The following is a 10,284-nucleotide window of genomic DNA, read 5'->3' on the forward strand; positions in this document are numbered from 1 at the left end:
GCCTCCTTCTCCTAACTTTGCTTCTCTTCAGGTTTACCATTCATACTCAACTGCTTCCTCCACATCATGTTTATTACACTCTTTTTTTCCCTTCTTTATATCAGCACCTAGATGATATCCTAACTTACTTACTGAAAATGTGGTCGTAATTAGTATTGCTGCCATGGAATCTTCAAATAATCAGAAGAGAGACTTTTCACTACAAAATAATTAAACACATGAATGCATAGATGCTTTGGAAATCTCCTATCAAATGTTATAAGCAAACTACATGAAAATGTAAAGAAAGATACAGGGAACCTTGAAAATTATTGAATTGTCATGTGCCTGATTTAACAATGTTCCTAATTTTTTAGGAACATCTAATGTTCCTAATTTTCTCTCTCATTTTTGATTGGCATTTTGACATCTAGTTTAAACTCCTAAAATTGTAACTCACTCAGCTGTAAATGAGAAATACTAACATATTTTATTCAGGTAGATGTTGTGAGTTTTAAAAATGTTTGTGTATTTATATAATATGTGTGGAGTATTATGTGTTTGTGTACAGTAGAACAAAGATAAGGCATAGCTTTTATTTCTATTTTTCTTCCATTTTCATTCGCTACTTTGCTCTCTAGCTTAATCTCCCAGATATTCCTTTGGAAACATTTTAAACTTCTGATAAATCTTTTAAACACATTGATTTTTAGACAATTTATATGTAAAATGTACTCTTCTTAAAAGGTGTTTTTTTAAATATTAGGAGTAATTTTTGCAAAAAGTCTTACAAATAGTAGGAGCACCTCAATAATTGGTAGTTGATGTTGCTGTTTTCACTATTATCCCTACCTTATTTTATAGTATTCATGACTAAATACTAATGAATGAATCCATTTTAATTTTTAAAGTAATTTTTAATATTTTGTTATAAATTTTGATTAATCTCCATGCTTTTTGAAATGTTATTATCCATCATGTGTGTTAAGCCTTGCGTTGCCATTCCATCAAGTGGAATTCATGTCCATAACTGTATTTAGAGATTGCAGAATTTTAAAATGGTCAAAATGAGGGTTGTCTGTTGGTGATGACTGTGATAATGAGAGAAGGAAGCTAATGAAGTATTCTTATACTATCTTTAGGTCTTCAGAGCTACAGAAAACTATCTGGCGTCCTATAGACTGTGTGAGTCTACAGTTCTGAAGACATATGCATTGCCCAGCAGGATGTCCCTTCCCAATGAGACCCAGTTTCACCCCTCCTTCTTCTTGTTGCTGGGAATCCCAGGACTGGAAACTCTCCATATCTGGATTGGCTTCCCCTTCTGTGCTGTGTACCTCACTGCACTCATAGGGAACTTCACTATCCTGTTCGTGATCCAGGCTGAGAGCAGTCTACACCAGCCTATGTTCTACTTCCTGGCCATGCTGGCTACCATTGACTTGGGTCTCTCCACAGCTACCATCCCTAAGATGCTTGGGATCTTCTGGTTTGGTCTCAAGGAGATCCTCTTTGAAGCATGCCTCTCCCAGATGTTTTTCATTCATAGCTTCACACTTATGGAGTCAGCAGTCCTCTTGACAATGGCTTATGACCGCTATGTAGCCATCTGCAACCCCCTCCAATATAGTGCCATCCTCACCAACAGGGTTGTTTCTGAGATTGGTCTTGCTGTGTTAGGGAGGGCATTTATTTTTGTGATTCCATTTGTATTTCTCATTTTACGATTGCCATTCTGTGGGAGTTATGTCATCCCTCATACATATTGTGAACACATGGGTCTTGCTCGCCTATCTTGTGCTAGTATCAAGATCAATATTGTTTATGGCTTATGTGCAATTTGTAATCTAGTGTGTGACATCATAGCCGTTGCCCTTTCTTATATTCAGATACTCCGTGCTGTTTTTCGTCTTCCTTCCCATGAAGCCAGACTCAAGTCCCTTAGCACCTGTGGTTCTCACGTTTTTGTGATTCTTGCTTTCTATACACCAGCCCTCTTTTCCTTCATGACACATCGCTTTGGACAAAATGTTCCCCGCTATATCCATATACTCCTGGCCAATCTTTATGTCATAGTACCGCCAGTGCTCAACCCTGTCATATATGGAGTCAGAACTAAGCAGATCTATGACCATGTAAAGAAAACGTTAAAACTGAAACAAAGAAAAGAGAATGACATCTAACTCATATGAGGCTAAATATGCAATTTCATCAAATATAGAAAAATACTTTTTTCATAAAATTTATGCTAAATATGCATCTATATTGGGTCTCTTTTGTAAATATTTAACTGCCATCAAATTAAAAGATGCTTGCTCCTTGGAAGAAAAGCTTTGACCAACCTAGATAGCATACTAAAAAGCAGACACGTTACTTTGTCGATAAAGGTCCGTCTAGTCAAAGCTATGGTTTTTCCAGTAGTCATGTACAGATGTGAGAGGTGGACCATAAAGAAAGCTGAGGACAGAAGAATTGATGCTTTTGAACTGTGTTGTTGGAGAAGACTCTTGAGAGTCCCTTGTACAGGGAGGAGATCCAACCAGTCCATACTAAAGGAAATCAGTCCTGAATATTCATTGGAAGGACTGATGCTGAAGCTGAAACTCCAGTGCTTTGGCCACCTGATGTGAAGAACTGACTCTTTGGAAAAGACCCTGATGCTAGAAAAGATAGAAGGTGGGAGGAGAAGGGGACGATAGAGGATGAGATGGCTGGATGGCATCACTGACTCGATGAACATGCGTTTGAGTAAGCTCCAGGAGTTGGTGATGGACAGGGAAGCCTGGCGTGTTGCAGTCCATGGGGTCACAAAGAGTTGGACAGGATTGAATGACTGAACTAAACTGAACTGAACTGCATTTAATTTCCATCAGCTCTTCAGACCACTTCTCAGCATTCAGTGCTGCATATTCTTTTTCCCTTATGGTTGTGTCAAGTAGATTATATCATTTTTCTTTATTTTTCTCAATATCTTGTTGATATGCTTATGTCAGAAGTTTTTAATGTATCCACTGTTGGTGGGTCATTTGGTGTTTTACCGAGCTTCTTTCTTCTCTCAATTATAATCACTTTGAGTGTCTATTTTCATAACTACCGGGAATAAAATGGTGACTATGGCACTTTTTTATGACTGTGGAACTTGCAGAGTTTAAATTTAGGCATAAAAACTCATTTATTCATCCTTTTTCTTTCAACCTTTTAATATCCTGATAATTGTTTCATTTTTCAAGTATGAAACAATTTATATTTAAACCCATCTGGCAATTTTAATATCTTAAGTATGCTACTATTTCAAGCATCTTTGACACAATTACAGCTATTTGTTTTGTTAAATTATTATCTTATGTTTACCATTATTACTTCAACCTGAACTATAGATCTTTTACAACAAAGCTTTTGCTCTCTGAATTATGTTTATTACTATTGTAAGTCTCATTTGCATTTATTTGATAAAGAATTTTACAATTACTTTAGTCATTACCCTACAAATGCCCAAACAACTTATCAAATCTTAATATAAATGAACCGTCTTTTCACTTTCTGTTAAGTAAATGATCTTAGAAAAAATTTAGTCCGTGTATCTGCTTTCTGACATATACTGTTGTTGATTTAAGTTGCTTCTTATAAAATTTAAAACTCATATACATATAAGTATGTAGGACAGTAAATATCCATTTAAATGTTCCCAATATCTACTATTTCTATTGATATGTGTTTCTTCTTACGTAAACTTAAGTCTTATTTCCTTGATGCAGTTCTATTGGTGGTGAGTTTTTGTTTTTGTTTGCTAAAAATAATCTTACTCCACTTTATTTTTAAGGTTATCTGGAGGATATAGAATTCTAAATTAACTCAGGCTATCCAGCTTTATGAAAGTATGCTTGACAAATAAAAATTGTCTATATTTAGCTCATACAATGTTATTTTTAAATGTATGCATGTGATGATATTATATATGTACACATTGTGAATGATTACCAAAGTCAAGTTAATTAGCACATTCATCAATTTACATTGTTGTTGTTCAGTCGCTCAGTCATGTCCGTCTCTTTGTGACCCCAGGGACTGCAGCACAACAGGTTTCCCTGCCCTTCACTATCTCCTGGAGTTTGCTCAAACTCATGTCCATTAAGTCTGTAATGCCATCCAACCACTTCATCCTCTGTTGCCCCTTCTCCTCCAGCCCTCAATATTTCCCAGCATCAGGGTCTTTTCTAATGAGTCAGCTCTTCGCATCAGGTAGCCAAAGCATTGGAGCTTCAGTTTCAACATCAGTCCTTCCAGAGTATATTCAGGGATGATGTCATTTAGGATTGACTGGTTTGATATTCTTGAAATCCAAGGGACTCTCAGGAGTCTTCACTAGCACCACAGTTTGAAACATCAATTCTTCGGTGCTCAGCCTTCTTCTTTATGTCCAGCTCTCACATCTGTACATGATTGTTGGAACAACCATAGCTTTGATTATACGGACCTTTGTCAGCAAAGTGGTGTCTCTGCTTTTTAATACACTATCTAGACTCATCATAGCTTTTCTTCCAAGGAGCAAGCGTCTTTTAATTTCATGGTTGCAGTCACTATCCGCAATGATTTTGGAGCCCAAGAAAATAAAGTCTCTCGCTGTTTCCATTGTTTCCCCTTCTATTTGCCAAGAAGTAATGGGACTGGGTGCCATGATCTTCATTTTTCTGAATGTTGAGTTTTGAGCCAACTTTAAGCCTCTTTCACCTTCATCAAGAGGCTCTGCTCTTACTCTTTCACTTTCTGCCATTAGGGTGGCGTTGATATCTGAGGTTGTTGATACTTCTCCCAGCAATCTTGATTTCAGCTTGAGCTTCATCCAGCCTGGCATTTCACATGATGTACTCTGCATGTAAGTTAAATAAGCAGGATGACAATAGACAGCCTTGATGTACTCCTTCACCAATTTTAAACTAGTTCATTGTTTCATGTCTGGTTCTAACTTTTATTTCTTGACCTGCACACAGGTTTCTCTGGAGGCAGGTAAGGTGGTCTGGTATTCCCATCTCTTTAAGAATTTTCCACAGTTTGTTGTGATCCATGTAATCAAAGACTTTAGTGTAGTCAATGAAACAGAAGTAGATGTTTTTCTGGAATTCATTTGCTTTTTCTGTGATCCAGAGGATGTTGGCAATTTGATCTCTGATTCCTCTGACTTTTCTAAATCCAGTTTCAACATCTGCAAGTTCTCAGTTAGGTACTGTTGAAGCCCGGCTTGGAGAATTTTGAGCATTGCTTTGCTAGCATGTGAAATGAGATAAACTGTGTAAGAAATATTTTAATGAGATGGCTATGTATTTAATTTTAAACACACAGAATTTTTAGTATTTATAGGAGTGAATTTTTCATTTACTTGAATGCTTTCCTTTACTTATACTTCCTGTGTCTAGTTACTCTACTAACCCAATTAGTCAACTACTCAATAAAACCAATAAGAAAAAAGTTGTTTGTACTTTGAGTGTAAATGAAAGGGAGAATTAAATTAGGTTAGGAAGAGGTGGGTAAGGCAGGGAGAGAGAGCTGTAGTAAGACATATTGAAACAGGCTGACAGAAATTTTCATACTATTCATGGCGTTCTCAAGGCATGAAGTGGTTTGCCATTGCCTCAACATTCAAAAAACTAAAATTATGGCATCTGGTCCCATCACTTCATGGCAAATAGATAGGGAAACATCAGAAACAGTGACAAACTTTATTTTTTTGGGCTCTACAATCACTGCAGATGGTGACTGCAGTCATGAAATTAAGACACTTGCTCCTTGGAAGAAAAGCTATGACCAACCTACACAGCATATTAAAAAGCAGAGGCATTACTTTGCCAACAAAAGTCCATCTAGTAAAAGCTATTGTTTTTCCAGTAGTCATTTATGGATGTGAGAGTTGGACCATAAAGAAGACTGAGTGCCGAAGAACTGATTCTTTTGAACTGTAGTGTTGGAGAAGATTCTTGAGAGTCCCTTGTACAGGGAGGAGATCAAGCCAGTCAACCTAAAGGAAAACATTCCTGAATATTCATTGGAAGGACTCATGCTAAAGCTGAAACTGCAAATACTTTGGCCACATGATGTGAAGAACTGACTCATTGAAAAGACCCTGATGCTGGGAAAGATCGAAGGCAAGAGCGAAGCGAACGACAGAGGATGAGATGGTTGGATGGCATCACCGACTCAATGGACATGAGTTTGAGCAAGCTCCAGGAGTTGGTGATGGACAGGGAAGCCTGGTGTGCTGCAGTCCATGGGGTTGCAAAGAGTCGGACAGGACTGAGTGACTAAACTGAACTTATAGAAATTTGGAGGATAGAGGAAAAGAATAAAGATGAGCATCAGAAGAAAGAAGAGGAGAAAGAAAAGAAGAAAGAGAATAAAGAGAGAGCTAGACTGAGGTAAAGCAAAAAATTTTTTTTTCAAATTCTGACATTGGGGACAATGAAATTGTCTATAGCTTCCACAATTAATTCAAAACACCTCTTAAAATTTCATCCTTGTATCTAGAAAAATTTTTGCTCTTCCAGTTGGGAATTTTAGTTTCATAAAAAGAACCAGAAAGTGAAAATGATGTATAAAGGTTTTTTTTCAAACGTCTCAACCAGAGTTTATGTCCCAATCATCATGATGCTGAAAGACTTCAGAAATATAAGTGACTCTGTGTTTAAACCAAGTACCTGACTTCAGAAAGATGAGTGATCAAATCTACTTACCATATGATTATTAGGGCAACTAGTTTAAAAAGAAATTGCAAGCTCAGTTGACCCAAGGATGAGCAGTATTTTTGCTCAGTCGCTTCAGTCATGTCTAACTCTTTGTGACCTATGGACTGTAGCTCACCAGGCTCCTCTGTCCATGGGATTCTCCAGGCAAGATTATTGGAATGGGTTGCTATGCCCTCCTTCAGGGGATCTTTCCAACTCGGGAATTGAACCTATGTCTCTGGTGTCTCCTGCATTGTAGGCAGTTTCTTTATGCACTTAGCCACCTGGGAATCCCATTAGCACACTAAGACCCCCTAAACCTTGTTCTCATTAGCTCATGGTATCAGAATGTGGAGAAGCAAGCCTACCGATCTGTCTCCTGACTGCCTTCATAAGGCATGTAAACTGGTCTGTTATCAACTGCACATGCTTCCTGAATGCATGATTTCTCCGGCTCTGCGGAGCCACTTAAACTGCTGCTGTAAGGGACATATGCAGTAAGCAAGGGCACCAGTATAAAGACAAACACTAATTGAATAGTGTCAGAGCAGCATGTCACATACTCCCACCAAGTACAGGATGTGAAGTGAAGAACAGCCCCAGGAGAAATCATGTCCCACAGCAGGGCTGGAGGCACTGTGAGTGGGTTGTGCATTAGTGTCCTATGCACTAGCAGAAAGCCAAGAGATGCACTCCATACCACGTTTCTACCAAGAAATGGGAAGAACAGTGTCTGACAGGAAAATATTCTATCCCTAAATAAAAGCAGAGCATGGTTCATGGACTCTGAATGCACATTTATGGCATAAAAGAATTTCAATTCTCTTTTCATAAAGCAAAAATCTCAAGTCTTCATGATTGAGTTTCACATTAACTGGCAGTATTATTACTGAGCTTCAAATCCCAACTAATAAGCATAACCTCGTAAAGAGAAATTAGTGTTTGGGAAATGGCATGCTCTTGCAGAATGTCAAAGCTTTTGGGATATAAATAGTTGTGAGTGTACTAGCTTTCATCTTTGATTCCTTAACCCTTTGTTCTTAGAGTCTTTGTATTCAGGGCTGGGTTAAGAATTTTAGAAGATCCAAATGCTAAAGTGATTGTGATGACAACCTCATAAGTAATTTAAAAGAAAACTTATTTTTTCAAGAGGTCATAAAACTCATTTGAATACTGAAATTAAAATGACTTTTTCTAGGAAAAAAAAAAAAAGAGGTAGAGAGAAAAAGGAAGAGGAGAGGAAGAGGAATACCTGGTACCCATAGTGAAAATAGAAAAATATCTTCTGTTACTTGACCTAGTCACAAAAGACATGATGTGTATCTTGGAAATCATGAACATATCTCTTGTCCACCTCCCAAATAATCATATAGAATGTTCACTCACTCACACTATTTAGAATTCAAATGTTATTCTCTCACTCCCTAAATAAATGAGATCCACATTTAAAAGACATCCTTTCCAGTAAGTAATCATGGCTACACCTTATTTGCCATTTTCAAGGACTCTCTTCATTTCTCAGATGTATACATGTTAACATTTAATCTTTTGGACCAACACTGGAGGTATCCATTTGCTATTTATTTCGGGATGAATATTTTGAACACTCTTTCATGGATCTGCTTGGTCCTAACTCCATAGATGACAGGGTTAAGCATTGGTAGAATAACCACATAGAGATTGGCCAGAAGAATATGAATGTAGCAGGGAATATTTCAGCCAAACCAATGTGTTATAAAAGAGAAGAGGGCTGGGGTATAAAAGGTTAGAATTACACATACATGGGAAACACAGGTGCTGAGAGACTTGAGCCTGACCTCACAGGAGAGGAGATGGAAAACAGCATGAAGAATTTGAACACAGGAGAGAGCAATGGCCATTATGTCAAATCCCAGGAGAGCAATGGTCCCCAGACCATATATGATGTTGACCCTGATCCTTGCATAGGCCAGACAAGCAAGACCCATGTGCTCACAGTACAGGTGGGGGATGACTTGGTGTCCACAAAAGGGCAGTTGCAAGATGAGGAATACAAAAGGAAATACACAGAGGACTGATCTTCCTATCACCCCCAAACCAATAAGAGATACTATCTTGTTAGTAAGGATTGTGCTCTAATGAACAAGTGAAGTTGCTCAGTCATGTCTAACCCTTTGCGACCCCATGGACCAGAGTCTACCAGTCTCCTCCATCCATGGAATTTTCCAGGCAAGAGTACTGGAGTGGGTTGCCATTTCCTTCTCCAGGGGATCTTCCCAACCCAGGAATTGAACCCAGGTCTCCCACATTACAGACAGATGCTTTACTAACTGTGCCACCAGGGAAGCCCAGTCATAAGTGCTGTAATGAAGAAGGTTACAAATAGCTACATGATGGTCATAAGTCATGGCAGGAAGGACTACTGACTCCATGCCAGTAAAGATGTGAATGAAAAACATTTGAGTGAGGCAGACTATCAAAAATTATCTCCCTGCAGCTGAACCAGAATATGCCCAGCATCTTAGGGATGGTGGCTGTGGACAGCCCCAAGTCAATGGTAGCCAGCATAGCCAGGAAGCAGAACATAGGCTGGTGAATGTTGTGCTCAGTCTGGATGACAAACAAGATGGTGAAGTTGCCTATGCGTGCGATCAGATACACAGCACAAAAAGGAAAGTCAATCCAGATGTGAATGTTTTTCAGTCCTGGGATTCCCAGCGACAGGCAGGAGGAGGGGTAAAACTGGGTGCCATTGGAAAGAGGCCTCTTGCTTGTGATTTTATACAATGTGTTCATTGCAAATGTGTCCTGATCCATGTTGGGAGGTCCCAGTCTGTTACCATGATGTTTACCAGTACTGGGAAGAAGCAATTATCTGTTTATCCCAATATCAAAAAAACCTCATCAGTAACCTTTTGTTGTTGTTGTTATTGTTTTACCAGATTGATTGAAATCTTCTACCTTAAGAAAACTTATAACTGTAATTTAAAGAAAACTGAATTCATTTTATTACTCTACATCTTTATTTCATAGAAACAAAGAGAAGGGAGGGAAGGAAGATGAGACTAAAAAGTAGGATATTGAATAATCTTGAGAATAATTTTACTAGAATTTCTTCTTTGTGACACATAATTGATTATGCCCCATAGCTTTAAAATGTGTGGTTTCTTCCAAGAACATGGAGGGCTAAGAAAGGAGGCTGGAGGGCTAAAAACCCAATCATTGTTGGGCAGAAAAAGTTACAGGAGTGGCAACCAAACATTGTTTCTTATCAAATAATTCCTTGTTTAATCTCAAATATCTTCTTTATAACTGAACAGATGTTTATGCAGAAGTTATATGATGGTGTAAACAGTGAGATCTTCCAATTTTCTCTCTCAAAATGTGTGTATATATATAAATAGAAGCAACTTACGTGTTTAAAACTATCCTGTACCCACACAACCATTCTGTTTTTCACTTTCAGTATAGTATTCAATAAATTACATAAGATGTTCAACTTGTTGTTACATAAAACACTTTGTCTTAGATGATTTTGTCCAACTGTAGGCTAATGTAACTGTGTGCTGAGTAGGTTTAAGGTAGGCTAGGCCCAACTATGATGTTTGGTAGG

At 38.0% G+C, this 10,284-nt stretch overlaps 1 protein-coding gene and 1 pseudogene across 1 annotated transcript; one reads left to right on the plus strand and one right to left on the minus strand.

Annotated features, from left to right (window-relative positions):
- Nucleotides 1–1,205: 1,205 nt before the first annotated feature.
- LOC133054271 (olfactory receptor 52E2-like) lies at nucleotides 1,206–2,162 on the plus strand. Its single transcript, XM_061139110.1, has one exon. The coding sequence runs from the start codon at nucleotides 1,206–1,208 to the stop codon at nucleotides 2,160–2,162; it is 957 nt and encodes a 318-aa protein (XP_060995093.1).
- A 6,110-nt stretch (nucleotides 2,163–8,272) lies between these two features.
- On the minus strand, nucleotides 8,273–9,488 carry LOC133057876 (olfactory receptor 52E4-like; annotated as a pseudogene).
- Nucleotides 9,489–10,284: the final 796 nt, after the last annotated feature.

Source organism: Dama dama, chromosome 1 (genome assembly GCF_033118175.1).
Source record: "Dama dama isolate Ldn47 chromosome 1, ASM3311817v1, whole genome shotgun sequence".
NCBI classification, from domain to species: domain Eukaryota; kingdom Metazoa; phylum Chordata; class Mammalia; order Artiodactyla; family Cervidae; genus Dama; species Dama dama.

Bases quoted from the DNA above. Each gene is read 5' to 3' on its own strand.
- LOC133054271 (XM_061139110.1), top strand. From the start codon at position 1,206: ATGTCCCTTCCCAATGAGACCCAGTTTCACCCCTCCTTCTTCTTGTTG.